General features: G+C 46.0%; 1 protein-coding gene across 4 annotated transcripts in view; it reads left to right on the top strand.

The window, feature by feature from the left end:
- The window catches only part of PDS5A (PDS5 cohesin associated factor A), a 175600-nt gene that overhangs the window by 102700 nt on the left and 51365 nt on the right, over window positions 1-21535 (top strand). For all 4 annotated transcript variants that reach the window (XM_069744574.1, XM_069744572.1, XM_069744575.1 and 1 more), the window contains exons 21-27: window positions 1330-1488; window positions 1580-1648; window positions 4698-4834; window positions 4952-5075; window positions 16857-17061; window positions 17276-17390; window positions 17534-17666. In XM_069744574.1, the coding sequence (XP_069600675.1) occupies window positions 1330-1488; window positions 1580-1648; window positions 4698-4834; window positions 4952-5075; window positions 16857-17061; window positions 17276-17390; window positions 17534-17666 (942 nt within the window). The remainder of the gene's footprint in view (window positions 1-1329; window positions 1489-1579; window positions 1649-4697; window positions 4835-4951; window positions 5076-16856; window positions 17062-17275; window positions 17391-17533; window positions 17667-21535) is intronic.

Below are 21535 nucleotides of genomic sequence, written 5' to 3' on the forward strand. Positions count from 1 at the left end.
TTCTTGTTCTGTTGAATATTCTGCTCATTTTTTATCTCTGACATCTTATGCTGAACCCGTATGGTATCCAGGGTGTAAACTTATATATCACCCAAACATAGGAACACCTACTGAGTGAGCCGATATATCTGCTATTCCGGATTTGAGACACCTTGTCTAGGTATCTACCTTTTGTATAGGTCCTATGTATAGGTCTGCCTTTAATGACATGTAGGTCATAATGTGCTAACAAAGACAGTGACATATTGTTATATATACTAGAGGTTCCTATTCTTTATGACCTCTGAGTATTTATGAGCACAATATATCTGTGCTCTATTGTACCCCATAATTTTGATTATTGCTTGTGTACCATTATTCATATCTTAAGAACATTTTTTCATCAAGCAGTATCTATACTATTTTGCTGATATAGCCTTGGGGTACACGGAATTTAGTGGACTTTTACGCAGCACTATTTTTTGCCGCGTTGTTTTTAGTATGTTTTGTTACACTTTTTTCACTTCTTTTTTTCACTTTTTTCACGTTTTTGGTTAGTGTGACCTTTTGGTCAATTTGTGTGTATGTCTGTGGGGACCTGGGCGTGGGTAGTTGGTAGGGCCCAGTAGGGCAAGAAGGGACAGTCGACGTGGAGCGGGGGCGCCACATCGAAATTTAGGGTGCCAACCTCCGCTGTTAGGCAGGTGAAAGCTACTATAGGGCCACCTAACAGGGACTGTGTCAGGAATACATTTGTTACTACTCCCTGAATTTTTCCTAGCCTACCCATACCCAGGTGGTTGATGTTGGTAGCATACATTTAAGTATATTTAATTGTCTATGAGAATTTTAGATATTATTAATAAAGCATTCTTTTAGGATATTGCGTTTCTTTTTGGTTGTCCAATTAAGTATATCCTTACATTATTCTAGTTGGTTGTTTACTTGTAACTATAACTTACATATAAGTAGCATCACATGCCATTGAAGATGACAAGCTAGAGTTTGCAGCATAATGTAACTATAACCCAACCCAATAATTTGAAGTTCTTTCTGTCTAGAGATGAGCGAATTTGTTTGGAAATGATCACCGACTCTGAATTTGCCATATTAGTGCTGTATTGGTACCCTATTCGTGCCGAATTTGTTTGAAGATCGGTTCCAAACATATTTGGTCATTTCTACTCTCATTGACTCCAGTGACGTTCGGCGAATATTTGCTAATTCAATATTCGCTGCCGATCGTAATCCGAACCGAATTTTTCAAAAATTCGCTCAACTTTATTTCTAACAATATTTGCTCTTGTTCTCTGCAATGATAAAACTTGTATTCTGTTCTTGTTGTTGTAGCCCCTCAGTCGAAGTCTCAATGCGGATGTACCAGAACAGTTAGTAACGCCTCTAGTATCGCTGGGTCACATTTCCATGTTGGCACCTGATCAGTTTGCTTCACCAATGAAATCAGTTGTGGCAAACTTCATTGTGAAAGATCTGCTAATGAATGATCGGGTACGACTCCTCCAGTCAACCATTGTTGTATTATTGATTTATTTAAAATATAAGTGGAGAAATTAGCTAAAAAATATTTTTTTATCTACAGACCAATGGTGATAAGAATGGCAAACTGTGGTCACTTGATGAAGAAGTTTCACCAGAAGTTCTTGCTAAAGTAAGGCTACTTATATTTTGAGGGTTTATGGTCATTTTTTTTTAAATTAGAACGTAGTGTGGTTTTCTATTTTTTGGAAGTGCTTTTATAATTTGCTTTGACATGTATGTGTAGGATAAATCTATAGTTATGTAATATACACCAGTATCAGAAAGTATAAGACAATGGAAATATCCAGTAACTCAATTAACATTACATTGTATGTAAACGTTTCTAATGGTTACGTTTGTCATCAACTTGCATAAGTGATGTGGTTCGGGTTGTTTTGCAGAAAGGTCTTTATGCAAGACCTTGTACACACACATGCACTTGTTTTTTTTTTGTTTTTTTTAATTTTTTTTATGAAGCTTCTTTATCTTGCTACATAATGTTACACAATATATTTTGTTGTGTAGTTGTTATTTGTAATGTGTTTGTCTGTTGATGAAATCCTTAGTGCTTTCTAATAAAATCAATACAAACCAGAAGACCCCTGTCTCACGGTGAAATAGGTGCTTTTAGTTGCATCCTCGTAAGCCAAACGTAGATTTTTTTGGATTAGTTGAAGCTGCACCAGGAGGGTGGTATGATTCAGCTGAAATATTTCTGCTACTCATTGACACTTGTCATTTGTGTTTTTCTATATGTGAATTACGTCTGTGGTGTTTGAGTATATCCATTTAGTATATCTTTGGTGTTTTTGTCTAGACACACTAAGAAATGAATAACTTTAATGTCTGAACTTTTGGTACCTTCACACTAAACGACGCTGCAGCGATCCAGACAACGATCCGGATCGCTGCAGCGTCGCTGTTTGGTCGCTGGAGAGCTGTCACACAGACCGCTCTCCAGCGACCAACGATGCCGGTAACCAGGGTAAACATCGGGTTACTAAGCGCAGGGCCGCGCTTAGTAACCCGATGTTTACCCTGGTTACCAGCGTAAAAGTAAAAAAAAACAAACACTACATACTTACCTTCCGCTGTCTGTCCCCCGGCGCTGTGCTTCTCTGCACTAACTGTGAGCACAGCGGCCGGAAAGCAGAGCGGTGACGTCACCACTGTGCTCTGCTTTCCGGCTGGCCGGCGCTCACACTGCAGAGAAGCACAGCGCCGGAGGACAGACAGCGGAAGGTAAGTATGTAGTGTTTTGTTTTTTTTTTCTTTTACGCTGGTAACCAGGGTAAACATCGGGTTACTAAGCGCGGCCCTGCGCTTAGTAACCCGATGTTTACCCTGGTTACCAGCGAAGACATCGCTGAATCGGCGTCACACACGCCGATTCAGCGATGTCTGCAGGGAGTCCAACGACTAAATAAAGTTCTGGACTTTCTGCAGCGACCAACGATGGCACAGCAGGATCCTGATCGCTGCTGCCTGTCAAACTGAACTATATCGCTAGCCAGGACGCTGCAACATCACGGATCGCTAGCGATATCGTTCAGTGTGAAGGTACCTTTTAGACAACTGTTCTAATAAAGCAAAAATCATGTTCATACTTGAATATTTTTGTTTTTATAAAAAAAAAATATGTAAATATGTTTGTAATAGGCATAAAAGTAGTAACCATAAGGCACAGTCTTGTCTACATGTTTGGGAGACACTGAAAATCTTTTGGTATAACCGTTGTCTCCAGGAGGTGATACAAAGTAAGAACAAGTCCTGGTTATTCCTACCAAACTATACTACCACCTTGCAGGCGCTGAGATAAATGCCTTTTAGCATGGTATCTATAGCTGACACACTCCTGCTTTTGCAGTTCTGTTTTTTCAATATTTTTGTATTTTGCCTTTTTTCCCTTTAACCTACACAATCGTATGACACATCCTATAGCGGTCTGTATATTTTTTTCCTCCGACAATACATTGACCATTGATCCTTACACAGAGTTTTAAAAACAGATCCGTGTGTCCGGTCCATGAGACCAGGAGCATATCCTATTCTCATACATTTTGCGGATCAGACTCTGTCATTAAAGTCTGGGGCAATCCATGTAGAACAGATAACTGAAGACAGACTGTGTACTTCTGAGCTTCGTCTGTTTTTATACTGACTCATTACATGAATGGACCATGATTAGATCGCTCATCGGCACCTCAGCACATAATGCACTGCCACAGCTTATTTTGACATCAGCGCTCTGCTCCCTGCCTGATGCGGGTCAGCAGTGGATTGCAACCTGTATTTACGACATTTATGACATGTCCAGGAGCTATGACTGTCATAGAAGCTGTGAAATTAGTATTCATGGATCCCGAGGGAAGGGGATAGCAAGTAGAGCTCGGATAGAACGACTTCAGCTTGGCAGGGGCTGGCCATGACCCCTGATTTTTGGATAGCATGAAAGGAGATGGTTATGGTGTGGGCTATCACTAGAAGCCAGGAGCAGGTTAAGCCCATGTCCCAGGAGGTAGAGGGAGCACTGAGGAGCAGATCCACCGTCACTTGTATGGAGCGTGGCAGCGCCCACTAAACGACTTCTGCCTGGGAGTATCGCATACATCACCACCTTTCCCTGCTCAGAAACCGGCAAATCCTCAGAGCGCTGGGGGTGTTCATAAGTCTGCAGACTTCTCATTTTAGACCGGACAACCCCTTTAAGCCATTTATTTGCTTCCTATTGAGGTCCATGGATGAATCTCGTTCCTGGACCGAACTCCTGAAGTGATCTTGCAGTCATGTGAAGTGTCCAGAATTGTCCATCCCTGCATTAGCTGTATACTAAGCAGAGAAGTGCCTCCATGAGGAGGATCGGTCACAGCCGCCTTTGGACTATTGTTCAAGCTTCTTATTAAAGTTTTTCAGATTTTAGAAAAACCTCTATGGCTGCAAGACCAAGCTGTGTGTTGTGTCCACAAATCACCTAAACTGCTACATCCAGGTGACCAGATGTTCCTGCACAGCTCACCAACCGAGTTCCTAGGGGTATTTTCCCTCCTAGAATCTGCCACGTCCAACTGCCTGGATTTCTGCTCCGTTCTTTGTATAGTACATGCTTTTATGAGAGGGCCTGTAATACTGCACCCAGGTATGAAGCGTACAAATTTGTCAGTTTTACTTTTTCTTTTCAGGTGCAAGCAATAAAGCTACTAGTGCGTTGGTTGCTGGGTATGAAGAACAATCAGTCAAAGTCTGCAAACTCCACTTTACGATTGCTCTCTGCCATGTTAGTCAGCGAAGGGGACCTGACGGAACACAAAAAAATAAGGTCAGTTGAAAAGCACGAGTAATGGCCAGAGGCCTACATTGACCCAGCATGTAGCACCTTATAGGCTTTGTATTGATGTCTATGACCAAACATTGATATTGACCGTCATTGTTTCAGTAAGTCCGATATGTCACGACTGAGATTAGCGGCCGGTGGCGCCATTATGAAGTTGGCACAAGAGCCTTGTTACCATGAAATAATCACGCCGGAGCAATTCCAATTATGTGCACTTGTTATTAATGTAAGTATGGCCTTTATTAACCCCTTCATGACCCAGCCTATTTTGACCTTAAAGACCTTTCCGTTTTTTGCAATTCTGACCAGTGTCCCTTTATGAGGTAATAACTCAGGAACGTTTCAACGGATCCTAGCGGTTCTGAGATTGTTTTTTCGTGACATATTGGGCTTCATGTTAGTGGTAAATTTAGGTCAATAAATTCTGCGTTTATTTGTGATAAAAACGGAAATTTGGCGAAAATTTTGAAAATTTTGCAATTTTCACATTTTGAATTTTTATTCTGTTAAACCAGAGAGATATGTGACACAAAATAGTTAATAAATAACATTTCCCACATGTTTACTTTACATCAGCACAATTTTGGAAACAAAATTTTTTTTTGTTAGGAAGTTATAAGGGTTAAAATTTGACCAGCGATTTGTCATTTTTACAACGAAATTTACAAAACCATTTTTTTTGGGGACCACCTCACATTTGAAGTCAGTTTGAGGGGTCTATATGGCTGAAAATACCCAAAAGTGACACCATTCTAAAAACTGCACCCCTCAAGGTACTCAAAACCACATTCAAGAAGTTTATTAACCCTTCAGGTGCTTCACAGCAGCAGAAGCAACATGGAAGGAAAAAATGAACATTTAACTTTTTAGTCACAAAAATTATCTTTTAGCAAGTTTTTTTATTTTGCCAATGGTAAAAGGAGAAACTGAACCACAAAAGTTGTTGTCCAATTTGTCCTGAGTACGCTGATACCTCATATGTGGGGGTAAACCACTGTTTGGGCGCACGGCAGGGCTTGGAAGGGAAGGAGCGCCATTTGACTTTTTGAATCAAAAATTGGCTCCACTCTTTAGCGGACACCATGTCACGTTTGGGGAGCCCCCGTGTGCCTAAAAATTGGAGCTCCCCCACAAGTGACCCCATTTTGGAAACTAGACATCCCAAGGAACTTATCTAGATGCATAGTGAGCACTTTGAACCCCCAGGTGCTTCACAAATTGATCCGTAAAAATGAAAAAGTACTTTTTTTTCCACAAAAAAATTCTTTTAGCCTCAATTTTTTCATTTTCACATGGGCAACAGGATAAAATGGATCCTAAAATGTGTTGGGCAATTTCTCCTGAGTACACCAATACCTCACATGTGGGGGTAAACCACTGTTTGGGCACATGGTAAGGCTCGGAAGGGAAGGAGCGCCATTTGACTTTTTGAATCAAAAATTGGCTCCACTCTTTAGCGGACACCATGTCACGTTTGGGGAGCCCCCGTGTGCCTAAAAATTGGAGCTCCCCCACAAGTGACCCCATTTTGGAAACTAGACATCCCAAGGAACTTATCTAGATGCATAGTGAGCACTTTGAACCCCCAGGTGCTTCACAAATTGATCCGTAAAAATGAAAAAGTACTTTTTTTTCCACAAAAAAATTCTTTTAGCCTCAATTTTTTCATTTTCACATGGGCAACAGGATAAAATGGATCCTAAAATGTGTTGGGCAATTTCTCCTGAGTACACCAATACCTCACATGTGGGGGTAAACCACTGTTTGGGCACATGGTAAGGCTCGGAAGGGAAGGAGCGCCATTTGACTTTTTGAATGAAAAATTATTTCCATCGTTAGCGGACACCATGTCGCGTTTGGATAGCTCCTGTGTGCCTAAACATTGGCGCTCCCCCACAAGTGACCCCATTTTGGAAACTAGACCCCCCAAGGAACTTATTTAGATGCCTAGTGAGCACTTTAAACCCTCAGGTGCTTCACAAATTGATCTGTAAAAATGAAAAAGTACTTTTTTTTCACAAAAAAATTATTTTCGCCTCAATTTTTTCATTTTCACATGGGCAGTAGGATAAAATGGATCATAAAATTTGTTGGGCAATTTCTCCCGAGTACGCCGATACCTCATATGTGGGGGTAAACCACTGTTTGGGCGCACGGCAGGGCTCGGAAGGGATGGCACGCCATTTGGCTTTTTAAATGGAAAATTAGCTCCAATCATTAGCGGACACCATGTCACGTTTGGAGAGCCCCTGTGTGCCTAAACATTGGAGATCCCCCAGAAATGACACCATTTTGGAAACTAGACCCCCAAAGGAACTAATCTAGATGTGTGGTGAGGACTTTGAACCCCCAAGTGCGTCACAGAAGTTTATAACGCAGAGCCATGAAAATAAAAAAAAAAAAATTATTTTCTCAAAAATGATCTTTTAGCCTGCAATTTTTTATTTTCCCAAGGGTAACAGGAGAAATTTGACCCCAAAAGTTGTTGTCCAGTTTCTCCTGAGTACGCTGATACCCCATATGTGGGGGTAAATCACTGTTTGGGCACATGCCGGGGCTCGGAAGTGAAGTAGTGACGTTTTGAAATGCAGACTTTGATGGAATGCTCTGTGGGCGTCACGTTGCGTTTGCAGAGCCCCTGATGTGGCTTAACAGTAGAAACCCCCCACAAGTGACCCCATTTTGGAAACTAGACCCTCAAAGGAACTTATCTAGATGTGTGGTGAGCACTTTGAACCCCCAAGTGCTTCATAGAAGTTTATAATGCAGAGCCGTGAAAATAATAAATACGTTTTCTTTCCTCAAAAATAATTATTTAGCCCAGAATTTTTTATTTTCCCAAGGGTTACAGAAGAAATTGGACCCCAAAAGTTGTTGTCCAGTTTCTCCTGAGTACGCTGATACCCCATATGTGGGGGTAAACCACTGTTTGGGCACATGCCGAGGCTCGGAAGTGAAGTAGTGACGTTTTGAAATGCAGACTTTGATGGAATGCTCTGCGGGCGTCACGTTGCGTTTGCAGAGCCCCTGATGTGGCTTAACAGTAGAAACCCCCCACAAGTGACCCCATTTTGGAAACTAGACCCCGAAAGGAACTTATCTAGATGTGTGGTGAGCACTTTGAACCCCCAAGCGCTTCATAGAAGTTTATAATGCAGAGCCGTGAAAATAATAAATACGTTTTCTTTCCTCAAAAATAAATATTTAGCCCAGAATTTTTTATTTTCCCAAGGGTTACAGGAGAAATTGGACCACAAAAGTTGTTGTCCAGTTTCTCCTGAATACGCTGATACCCCATGAGTGGGGGTAAACCACTGTTTGGGCACACGTCGGGGCTCAGAAGGGAAGTAGTGACTTTTGAAATGCAGACTTTGATGGAATGGTCTACGGGTGTCACGTTGCGTTTGCAGAGCCCCTGGTGTGCCTAAACAGTAGAAACCCCCACAAGTGACCCCATTTTAGAAATTAGACCCCCCAAGGAATTTATCTAGATATGTGGTGAGCACTTTGAACCCCCAAGTGCTTCACAGACGTTTACAACGCAGAGCCGTGAAAATAAAAAATCATTTTTCTTTCCTCAAAAATTATGTTTTAGCAAGCATTTTTTTAGATTCACAAGGGTAACAGGAGAAATTGGACCCCAGTAATTGTTGCGCAGTTTGTCCTGAGTATGCTGGTACCCCATATGTGGGGGTAAACCACTGTTTGGGCACACGTCGGGGCTCAGAAGTGAGGGAGCACCATTTGACTTTTTGAATACGAGATTGGCTGGAATCAATGGTGGCGCCATGTTGCGTTTGGAGACCCCTGATGTGCCTAAACAGTGGTAACCCCTCAATTCTACCTCCAACACTAACCCCAACACACCCCTAACTCTAATCCCAACTGTAGCCATAACCCTAATCACAACCCTAACCGCAACACACCCCTAACCACAACCCTAACCCCAACACACCCCTAACCACAACCCTAATTCCAACCCTAACCCTAAGGCTATGTGCCCACGTTGCGGATTCGTGTGAGATATTTCCGCACCATTTTTGAAAAATCCGCGGGTAAAAGGCACTGCGTTTTACCTGCGGATTTTCCGCAGATTTCCAGTGTTTTTTGTGCGGATTTCACCTGCGGATTCCTATTGAGGAACAGGTGTAAAACGCTGCGGAATCCGCACAAAGAATTGACATGCTGCGGAAAATACAACGCAGCGTTTCCGCGCGGTATTTTCCGCACCATGGGCACAGCGGATTTGGTTTTTCATATGTTTACATGGTACTGTAAACCTGATGGAACACTGCTGCGAATCCGCAGCCAAATCCGCACCGTGTGCACATAGCCTAATTCTAAAGGTATGTGCACACGCTGCGGAAAACGCTGCGGATCCGCAGCAGTTTCCCATGAGTTTACAGTTCAATGTAAACCTACGGGAAACAAAAATCGCTGTACACATGCTGCGGAAAAACTGCACGGAAACGCAGCGGTTTACATTCCGCAGCATGTCACTTCTTTTGTGCGGATTCCGCAGCGGTTTTACAACTGCTCCAATAGAAAATCGCAGTTGTAAAACCGCAGTGAAATGCGCAGAAAAAAACGCGGTAAATCCGCCATAAATTCGCAGCGGTTTAGCACTGCGGATTTATCAAATCCACAGCGGAAAAATCCGCAGAGGACCAGAATACGTGTGCACATACCGAAACCCTAACCCTACCCCTAGCCCTACCCCTAGCCCTACCCCTAGCCCTACCCCTAGCCCTACCCCTAACCCTACCCCTAACCCTACCCCTAACCCTACCCCTAACCCTACCCCTAAACCCTACCCCTAACCCTACCCCTAACCCTAACCCTATTCTAACATTAGTGGAAAAAAAAAATTTCTTTATTTTTTTTATTGTCCCTACCTATGGGGGTGACAAAGGGGGGGGGGGGGTCATTTATTATTTTTTTTATTTTGATCACTGAGATAGATTATATCTCAGTGATCAAAATGCACTTTGGAACGAATCTGCCGGCCGGCAGATTCGGCGGGCGCACTGCACATGCGGCCGCCATTTTGGAAGATGGCGGCGCCCAGGGAGAAGACGGACGGGACCCCGGCTGGATCGGTAAGTATGATGGGGTGGGGGGGGACCACGGGGGGGGGGGATCGGAGCACGGGGGGGGGATCTGAGCACGGGGGGGGGGGGGGGGGGGAATCGGAGCGCGGGAGGGGTGGAACGGAGCACGGGGGGGCTGGAACGGAGCACGGGGGGCTGGAATGGAGCACGGGGGGGTGGAACGGAGCACCGGGGGGTGTGGATCGGAGTGCAGGGGGGGTGATTGGAGCACGGGGGGGTGATTGGAGCACGGGGGGGTGATTGGAGCACGGGGGGAGCGGACAAGAGCACGGGGGGGAGCGGAGCACTGGACGGAGGGGAGCCGGAGCAGTGTACCGGCCAGATCGGAGGGCTGGGGGGGCGATCGGTGGGGTGGGGTGGGGGCACACTAGTATTTCCAGCCATGGCCGATGATATTTCAGCATCGGCCATGGCTGGATTGTAATATTTCACCCGTTATAATAGGTGAAATATTACAAATCGCTCTGATTGGCAGTTTCACTTTCAACAGCCAATCAGAGCGATCGTAGCCACGAGGGGGTGAAGCCACCCCCCCTGGGCTAAACTACCACTCCCCCTGTCCCTGCAGATCGGGTGAAATGGGAGTTAACCCTTTCACCCGATCTGCAGGGACGCGATCTTTCCATGATGCCGCATAGGCGTCATGGGTCGGAATGGCACCGACTTTCATGACGCCTACGTGGCGTCATGGGTCGGGAAGGGGTTAAGGGGAAAGTACTGCAGTGCGCAGGCGCCAGGAAAGGTCAGAGAGGCCCGGCGCCTGCGCACTGCAATACTATGCTCTGCCCTAAACAGGGCAAAGTACGCCTGCGCCAGAGCGTGAAGACAAAAAGAGGACATCCCTATGAAGATGGGAGGCCCCGGACCAGACCGCGACACCCATTGGACCGGACCGCGCCCCTCCCCCCCCCCCCCTCTTTTTCCCCCAGGTGAGTATAATCTAACCTCTTTTTCTCATCATTCAGGATACATTGGGGGCTTATCTACAGCATTACAGATGCTGGTGGGCTTAGCTCATCATCGATTTTGGGGGTGATAGGTTCCCTTTAATGCTATAAAAAAATGCTTATTTTTAAAGTTTTTGATTTTTTTTTAAAACTTTGTCTTCATTGAATTTATTAAAAGGAGTGCAATTTGATATCTTCTACTGTTAAACACTGCTCAGCGGACTGTATTGCACATGATGATATATTGCTGATTTCTCAGCTGTTCTCTGAACACTTTGGTGGCTGCGAGCACAGGCCAGGCAACCGACATTGTACTAGTGATCCCAGACTACCAAGCTTTTCTTACCGCTGGAATAAGTTTGTTGCAGACCTGCCTTGGTGACTTCTTACAGCAGTGACAACAGCTCAGTGGCTTAGCATTACTGTACTCACTCATCGCCTCTGCCTGAACCTCCTCCCACCGCTCGCCACTGAACACTGTGAGCAATGGCGGGAAGATTATATCTGAGAGCACAGCTCGGGACTACAAAATAAATTATACCTGGCTCCCCCAACAGCTGTGAATTGGTCAGGTGAGCGGCAGCCGCTGTACAAGACATGCGGTCGGACATCTTACACAGTCTATGGGTTGGAGCTGCTGTATTTTTGCTGTGCACACACTTAAACTCTAGCAAATAAAAATGGCAGCACTTAGTGGCTGTAGGAAAAAGTAATTAAAAAAATAGTTAAAAACTTGGCATTCCAATTTGTTTAAAAAAATTGATTATATAATTTATTAATGCAAAAGTAAAAATCTTAACACAAAGAGTATATCAAGAACATTAATTGATCATGTGCCAATTGGAAATTACCATAATTTGACTTTTAACCCTTTCACGACATGCGCCGTACTATTAGTGTTCATGCCGTGTCACCACCTTTGATGTGGGCTGATCGCTGCTATGTAGCTGAGCCGATCGCGTTGTGCCTGCTTCTAGCCTCCCATGGAGGCTATTGAAGCATGGCACAAGTAAAAAATCCGAAACGCCAGAATTACGTTTTTTTGGTCACCGCGACATTGCATTAAAATGCAATAACAGGCGATCAAAAGAACGTATCTGCACCGAAATGTATCATTAAAAACGACAGCTCGGCACGCAAAAAATAAGCCCTCACCCGACCCCAGATCACGAAAAATGGAGACGCTTCGGGTATCGGAAAATGGCACTTTTTTTTTTTTTTTAAAGTGAAAGTTTTGAATTTTTTTTCACCACTTGGATAAAAAATAACCTAGACATGTTAGGTGTCTATGAACTCGTAATGACCTAGAGAATCATAATGGCAGGTCAGTTTTAGCATTTAATGAACCAAGCAAAAAAGACAAACAAAAAACAAGTGTGGGATTGCACTTTTTTTGCAATTTCACCGCACTTGGAATTTTTTTCCCCATTTTCTAGTAAAAGACATGGTAAAACCAATGGTGTCGTTCAAAAGTACAACTCGTCCTGCAAAAAATAAGCCCTCACATGACCATATTGATGGAAAAATAAAAAAGTTATGGCTCTGGGAAGGAGGGAAGGGAAAAACGAAAACGCAAAAACTAAAAAGGGCCGCGACTTGAAGGGGTTAAGCTTGTTTTACACCCTTTGTGATGCTTTTTTTGTCTCGTCAAAGATCCCGAATTTGTTTTGTTACCATACACTACTTTTTGAGTTTGGAAATAATCACGAGGTGAACCTATAGGAGCGCTTTTTGCCACTTTGCAAATCAGTGAAGGCTTTTTTCTCCTTCGCCTCATTGGGGACACAGACCATGGGTGTATGCTGCTGCCACTAGGAGGCTGACACTAAGTGATACAAAGAAAATTCTCTCCTCCCCTGCAGTATACACCCTCCTGCTGGCTCTCAGCTAACCAGTTCTTGCTTAGTGTCCGTCGGAGCACACTGGGGTCTGTTATGCAGACCATACTTTTTTATTTTATTCTTATTTTTATACTTTCGTAAACCCTTTGCGCAAGAGGAAGACTGTGGCGACGGACCCTTTCAAGGGGCCGTTCTCCCCCAAACATCCACAGGCGAGCACGTCGAGTGTCGCCTCCCCGTACCCTCTCCTGTGACGTGGGACGCCTGAACTATCTTAGGGGCGACGGTTCCCTTCAGGGCGCCGATCTCCCTGCACCAGCAACAGATGGAAACACAGAGTGTCGCCTCCATGTACCCCCTTCTGAGCCAGGCTACAGCCGGACACAGCCCTGTGAAATTTTAGGGGAGTGAACCCTTAGGATACACAGAGGCCCCTATGGTGTCCGTGCTGTTCCCGCTGCACCACCACTGATTGAACAGCGGTGCTGCAATGAGCTGGACGGTCCCTCGCCTCCTCCCCTCTAAAAGGGGATGGAGGGGGAGGGGGGAAGGGGCTCCTGCAGCGCGATCCTCTGGACTTTCCGGCCAGCGTTCTTTCACTTTTACTGTATTGTCACTGTCGATGGACTCTCCAAAGCCATTGGAATCACTGAGGTGGATGGATCCTCTCATACCAGGGGGCTGTCGGCTAGCAGGGGCCGCGTGCATTCCAGATATCTGCAGGCATCCGGAAAATGGACATGTAGTATGTCTACTAAGCGATCATGTGTCTTGGCATCCGCTACCGCTCCTCGCTCTAACGAATAGGATTTACTTATTGAACCCGTCTCCCGCACTCCGTAGGTTGACGAGGATTCCGGCTCTGCTCCGGATCACGCTGTTCTTCAAAGGACTAAATTCTCTCATAGAACATTTGTCAGTCACCCGCACAGGGGTGTCCATATAAGTGATGCTCTACATAGTATGCCATGCCTGGGCTGATTTTTAGAGGTGACTGGTCCCTTAAAGGGCACCGATCTCCCCTCACCACCATTTAAGATCATGGAGTGGCACCCCCGTATCCTCTCCTGCGATGTAGGATGCCATACCTGGACTATTTTTTAAAGGAGACGGGTCCCTTAACATTAGGACTAGGTATAGTCATTTTGACTACTTACTTGCAGTAGTTCTAGTCAGGGTTCACGAGTCCAGTAGTCCTAGTGTTAAAGGGCACCGATCTCCTCACACTGTCAACAGACGAGCACATGGAGTGTCGCCTCCATGTATCCTCTTCTGCATCCAGGCCTAACGCCAGACAACCAACCCTGTCCACCCTGGGACCTGAACTCTGTGGATGTACAGAGGCACCCTTCTTTGGCATCCGAGCTGCCATTCGGGATGCTTACCTTCACATTCCTATGTCTTCCCCTCTTCAAAAAATTCCTTTGCTTTCCATTTCGCGAACAACCTTTTCAGATCACGTCCTTGTCCTTCGGCCTTTACTACCGCAACTAGAGTGTTTGCAAGGGTCATGGCGGCCGTCATGTTCCACTTGCACCCTAGGGGCGAGGTCGTCCTTCCCTATCTGGTCGACTTTTTAGCGGCTCTTCCTGCCCTGCGCTGAGTCGTCTATATCTCTTGCGATACCCTCTCTCTCCTGGGCTGGCAGCTAAACTTAGACAAGTTTTTCCCTCATTTCCAGCCCAGCAAATATCCTTTTTGAGGATGATCCTGGAATCTTCCAGAATTTGGGTAATTCTACCTTAAGACAAGGCCGTGGCCCTTCAACAGGGAGCTCGTGCACTTGTTCACTCTCCCCTCATTCCATTCGATCTGCTAAAGGGTTCTCAGGGAAATTGGTGACGACTAGGGTTGAGCGACTTTTACTCTTTTAGGGTCGAGACAGGTTTCTCTCTCTCTCTCTCTCTTTGAATTTGTCTGATCAGTTTCGCTCAAGCCTAGTGACGACAATGGAAGCGTTTTCCTTCGCTCCTCTTGTCTTCTGCAGGTAAATCAGGCTTTCAGAGGGTAGCCTCTGAGCTCCTTCCTCATCCAGTGGAGATCCTTTCTCCCGGATTCAATGGTTTAGTGTCTACTGATGCCAGTCCTCTTCTCCTGAACAGTACGGCTAATTCTACAGCAGGTCCACTGCCTTTTGGCGGGTCTCCCCATCCTATTCAATCCGTCAATTCCACGTCTGTGCCATACGTCAATAATCTAGCACATACCCCCGGTCGGGCGTCATAACCAGGGTACCTCACATTCTCTGTCGGGCCACGATCTATCGGTGATCTCCGCACTACACATCTCAGGAGTAGAACTCTGGGCGGCAGACGCCGTCAGGGTCCCGCCCCATGTGAGTGGGAACTTCACTCGGAAGTCTTCCATCAGATCTGTCTTCTCTAGAGCATTCCAGATGTAGGTAGGATGGCGACCAGACTGAACGCCAATGTACTCTTAAGTTCATGGTTCGGCCTCCAGGTCCAAAAGCCATCGCAGCACATGCTCTGGTTCTTCCATGGTTCCTTTTTCCATAACCCCTCTTCCACTACTTCCGAGATCTTTCGGAAGCAGGAAGGGCCTGGGTGATCCGCACTGACCATGTCAGGTTTTCTCGTTTGCGGAACTAGTATTTTTCCGTCTTATTGCTACAAAACTGCAAATATGGACCTCCGCGTAGGGAGTCCTCACCTGCGGTTCTAACCTTTTCACATACCATTAGATCATTGGGTTCTTAATGCTCCTAGGAGTCTTACAGTAGACTCCTTTTTGATCCTAACAGACTTTACTATCAGGAAGGTGGCCCCCTTTTTTCCCTGCGATCTCCTCATCTTGACGAGTATTCGGAGCTAGCTCCTCTGTTCTTTCAGACTTTTTTTTCCTTTGTTTCCATCAAGGCATTGTTGCCCTCAGGCCATCCCCGTCCCTTGTTACCAAGGTGGTATGGTATTCCCACAGTTATGAGGGTATCGTTCTTCCCTCATCTCTTTCCACAACCAGTCCACAAAACGGAATGGGTTCCCCAATTCTGGACGTGGTGAGTGCTCTAAGTAGGTACGTCTCGGACGGCATCCTTCCGAAGGTTGGACACTTTATTTGGACTATCTCACGGTCAGAGGTCGGTTCCCTGAAGGTGTCAGGAAGGGTTTCGAAGTTTCATCGGCCATGTTAGCCTGGTGGATTCGTTACACCATCCAGGAGTCCTTCAGTGCTAGATGTCAGCCTATCTCCCTGTCTATCGAGGATTTTGGTTTCTAGGCACCAGGTGTCAGCAGTGCACTCCTGCAGTCTTGCCGGTTCGTCCAGTCCGCACATATTTCTGAAGCACTATAATTTCCAACCCTCCACAGATGTGAGTCTGGGCAGGCGAACTCTGCAGGCCGTGGTGGCGCACTTGTAAGTAGCAGTTTCACAAGGCCTGATCTGATGATGTTCCCTCCCAGTGACTGCTTTAGGACGTCCCACGGTCTGTGTCCCCCAATGAGGCGAAGGAGAAATAGGGATTTTTGTGTACTCACCGTAAAATCCTTTTCTCCGAGCCATTCATTAGGGGACACCGGTCCCACCCTATTATCAGCTTGTGCTTGTTTTTATAATTTGTCATGCTATACTCTCATATATAATGTGACATGCTATACTCTCATATGTTATTGATCTCCTACTGCTTTTGCACCGAACTGGTTAGCAGAGACCCAGCAGGAGGCTGTATACTGCAGGGGAGGAGCTAACTTTCTTTGTATCACTTAGTGTCAGCCTCCTAGTGGCAGCAGCATACACCTATGGTCTGTGTCCCCCAATGAATGGCTCGGAGAAAAGGATTTTACGGTGAGTACACAAAAATCCCTATTTTTTTTTTTCTTTTTAAAAGTTTTGCCGGATGGGTGAACCCAGATTCCTGAGGTATGACAATTGATTGTCGCCTCAGGGGTCTGACCCCCGGCTATTTACAATTTACCGCATGTTGGAGACCAAATGTTTCTGGCTACAAATATGAGATTGTGATGACATTCGAAAGGAGCTGATTCATTTATTCATGCAATACTGCATTTTCTATTTTTCTCTCTATTAGTCTTACTGCTAAATAGTAGGAAAAACTAATGACCAGTGCCAATTTGTGTTTATCTTGCAGGATGAATGCTACCAGGTCCGGCAGATATTTGCACAAAAGCTGCACAAGGCCCTTGGTAAGCTTCAGCTTCCACTTGAGTACATGGCTATTTTTACCCTCTGTGCCAAAGATCCAGTGAAAGAAAGACGAGCACATGCCAGGCAATGTTTGCTGAAGAACATAAGTGTGCGGAGAGAATACATAAAACAAAACCCAATGGCAAATGGTGAGTTTACGTAAGGCCCAAAAGAATTAAAAAAAGCTTCCTCTAGATCTTTTATTGTAGCACGACTGATAATAGTCCTGTAGGTAGGGATGTCATCTTTAGGGGATTGTCTATAACTGTTTTTCTGCTACCGCTTTCCTACGATTATTCATTTACTATGCAGTTATGTTTTCTACAAAATATTGTTGAAATGTGTCTATTTTCTTTTCCACAGAAAAGCTTTTGTCTTTATTACCAGAATATGTCGTACCTTACATGATTCATCTTCTGGCTCATGACCCAGACTTTACTAAACCTCAGGATATTGACCAACTCCGTGATATCAAAGAGTAAGTTATTGTTTTGTTTTGTTTTACCCCCTTTGTACGTTTAGATAACTTGAGAATATCTGAAATAAAATTGACCTCATGTTATGACCTTTCCAACAAAATTATTTGATCTGGACCCTTACTGTATTGCTCTTTCTATGCAGGTGCCTTTGGTTCATGCTTGAAGTTTTGATGGCAAAGAATGAAAACAACAGTCATATGTTCATGAAGAAAATGTGTGAGAGCATCAAACAGACTCGCGATGCCCAAGCTCCTGATGACCCTAAAGTAAATGAAGTGAGTGCCACTGTAGGATACGGCACTGTAGTCAGTCACCTTTAACTGACACACATTATAGGCTTTATACAGGCTCCTCGTGAGCCATAATACACCGACCATTTTATTTATACATTCTACTTATATAGCGCCATTAATTCCACAGCGCTTTACAGACATTATCATCGTTGTCCCCATTGGGGCTTACAATCTACCGTACATTCCCTATCAGTATGTTTTTGGAGTGTGGAAGGAAACCGATGTAAACACGGAGAGCACATACAAACTCCTAGTAGATATTCTTGGTGTAATTAGAACACAGGACCCTGATGCTGCAGAGTAACAGTGCTAACCACTGAGCCACTGTGCTGCCCATAGCAATTTAGGCAACATTACTGTGGGGTGCTTCTTTACAAGCTCTGAGCATGCAGTGATGACCTACTTAAAGGGGTATTCCCATCTCCATGATAGTATCCCAGTATTAGTAGATAAAATAATATTAGCAAATACCTCCCATTAGAAATGTTGCATAGTTTTTCTGATTCGCTATGTCTCTTTCTTTGTGTGGGCATTGCAGGACCTTAGGTATTCATAGTTATGACCACTGATATAGTGACAGATAGTTGCTAGTAGTCGTAACCATGGATACCAAAGGTCCTGCAATGCCTGCACATAAGGAAAAAGACATGGTGAATCAGGAAAACTATACTATATTTCTAATTGTTTCAAAGTAAGTCCATAAAACACAATTAGGGTGCTAGACACTCCAAATATAGAACCCACACTTTCCAAAATAGCTGTATTTTACCGCCTGAGTACATAAAGTGATTCCAGCAAGTGATTCCAGCAAAGGTATTAAAATCATGATTTATTAATATATAATTAAAAACGTGAAAAAAAAAAGGATATGACAAAAAACAGGATGGGAATAAACCTCCAAAGGGAGATGTGCTCAGAGAAAAAATAAGGCGGGTCTACCATACAATTCAAGATCTTAATGACATAGGAATGTAATTCATATAATGCTAGCTAATTATCATGTATACCAATACGTCCAGTACCGTCTTTTCAGTGGTATATAGAGATATAGGGGGTTCCAACAAAAGCATAAAGTGCAAGGGAGTAATCCAATCAATAACCACTCACTAACAATCTGTTATATTGGTCTACTTGACAGCATATGTTTACAAAAACCAGCAATGATTTTTTTGCATATATTCTATTGTAAAATGCCGTGAAAGATAAGCAGGTAGAAAAGATTACATCGCCTTAAATGATTAGAAATAAAGAGACTCCAGGGAAGACCAGGACAGCCGCACAACCCCTACGCCGTTTCACAAAGGCTTCTTCCGGGGGTAGCTTACAGCTTACAATGCAATATATGCATAGAATCCCCTTCTGCAAGTGCTAAAAAAAAAATGATGATTGGTTCAAAAAAACAAAAAAGAAATTGTAAGATTACGCATTGTGCTTTGATTTGTAACTTTTATGCCCCAGAAAGCCTTAATCCATTTCCCTGTAAATGTTTTACCACCACTGACTAAATGAGCATTTCTTTATCGCCTCTCATTGGGGGACACAGGAACCATGGGTGTATGCTGCTGCCACTAGGAGGCTGACACTATGCAAATAAAAAAGTTAGCTCCTCCTCTGCAGTGTACACCCCACCGACTGGCATTATACTCTTCAGTTTAGCTTAGTGTCAGTAGGAGGTGGACACGGGTCTTTCATTAGACCCTTATCTACCTCAATGTGCGTCGTTTCCTTTACAGGTTTCCCGGAGGGATACAGGGTGAGCAGTCACACCTGTAGTCCCACAAAACGGACTATGAGTACGGCGTGTACTGCCACCCCGTATCCTCATAGATCCCTTTCCAGGACCAAGATCCTAGCACAGAAGCGTGCTCAGAAGTCCGGTCCTGGTTCCGTCCCCCACCCACTCGCCCACCAGAGCCTGTCGGTCGGCGGAGACGAGGACGTCCATTAGCCCCTGGACGTCTCACCCCCTTTTAAGGTTAGTACCGGCGTGGGATGTTTTTAGGTGAGTATTCTCCCTTCCCATCCCAGATCTTTGTTAGGGGGGTTCTTGTTAGAGGCTCCCTGTCGTTTTCTTACCCGGTCATTGACTGTATCTTCCAGTGACGGCCGGTATTCTTTCTCCTCCCTTTCTGACAGGGGCCTTCTGTCTCACGGGGCCCCTTTTAGGCCACCGCGCTCTTATCCCCTGTGGCCGGATCCCTAGACCGGAGGGGACACATCCTCAGCAGCCCTGCAGGCGGTCGCGCCGCTTCTCGCTGCGGCGCATTGTTCTGGCGCCGCAGGGGGTTGTTATCTGCGGCCCCTTCTGCGGCGCAGCTCTGCAGGCGCTCGTGCCGCTTTCCCCTGCGGCGCATCGCTCTGGCGCCGCAGGAGGGTGTTTTCTGCGGCGCCCTTCAGCGGCGCAGCCTAGCTGGCCGCGGCGCCTGCGGCTCAGCCTTCCTCTCGCCGCATCGTTCCGGTGCGCTATTTCGGCGCCGCGGCTTCTTTTCTCGGCCGCCGGTGCCTAATTTAGGCCCCGGCTTCGGCCGGGGCCTACTTCCGGTTTGTCGGCCTCTCCATTTCCGCCCCTGCAGGCGGGTTTTTTCCCGCCCGACATTCTGCGCCCTGCCCACCGGCGCCTCTGCATCTGGCTCCACCCCCTTCCTCGTGGATCTCTCGGCCGGTGTGCACCGCTTCTCTCAGCAGCAGCAGCAGCCCTCGCAGTGCCTCACACAGCGCGCCACGCTCCTTCACTCGCATCTTCTGTGGCTCAGCATCGCAGAATCAGCACCTCAGGGAAGTCCTCCGCCGAGGACAAGTGGGACATCTTCCAGGACCGGGTCCGTGAGTAGCTGCACTGCAGACTGACACCCTTCTCTGCCCCACTGTTCCCTAACCCACTGGCATCTTCAGGGATCTCTCAAAATGTCTTCTAAAGGGGGCCGCTCTCGTCCCCCTACTTCTTCATCTTCTACCTTAGTCACGTACTTTGCATGTTCGTCCTGTAACAGCAAACTTCCCTCAGGTCAGTCCTCCCCGCTGTGTCAGTCCTGCAGCAACCCAATTGTTCCCACCGCCCAGGATCCTCCGGCTGTTCCGCCCGAGAGTGATCCCCCCATCCCAGGCTGGGCCGCCTCTCTGTCCCAATCGGTGGCCGATTTAACACGGGTATCTCAAACCCTGGTGTCCGCGCTGGATCGGTTACCCCTGCAGACCCCTGCCGTGGCCAGCGGGTCGCAGGAACCGCCGCCCGAGACCTCCTTGATAAGCTACAAAAGGTCCAGACAGGAACGTCGGTCTGAGTCCTCTTCGCGTTCCATCTCGCCGCACGGCCCTCCCGCGCGGTTGGTGTCCCACCGATCCTCCTCCCCTGAGTCAGGCGAGGCATTATCTGATGCGCCCTCAGAGGATATTTCGGAGCTGGATCCTAACCAGATCGCCACCATGAGTGAGACGGTCCAGAACCTCATTCGGGCTATAAACCAAACCTGTGGCATTCAGGATCCCGCTACGGAACCCGCAGATCAGGCGGTTTCGTTTAGACGGGCCAAACCACCTTCAAAATTTTTCGCTCCTCATCCTGAATTCGAGGAAATCCTGGCCAGAGAGAGAGAGAATCCAACCAGACGTTTTCAGAGGGGAAAACGCTTGGGGGTGTTATATCTGTTTTCACCAGAACTTACCGCCAATTGGACGGTCTCTCCCTCGGTGGATCCCCCTGTTTCCAGGCTGTCCACCAACACGGTGCTTCCACTGTCCGGCGGAGCATCTCTGAAGGATTCTAACGACAGAGTTATAGAATCCTTCGCGAAATCTGCCTTTGAAGCGGCTTCAGCAGCGCTATGCCCAGCCTTTGCTTCCACCTGGGCTTC

This window comes from Ranitomeya imitator, chromosome 1 (assembly GCF_032444005.1).
Source record: "Ranitomeya imitator isolate aRanImi1 chromosome 1, aRanImi1.pri, whole genome shotgun sequence".
Taxonomy (NCBI): Eukaryota; Metazoa; Chordata; class Amphibia; order Anura; family Dendrobatidae; genus Ranitomeya; species Ranitomeya imitator.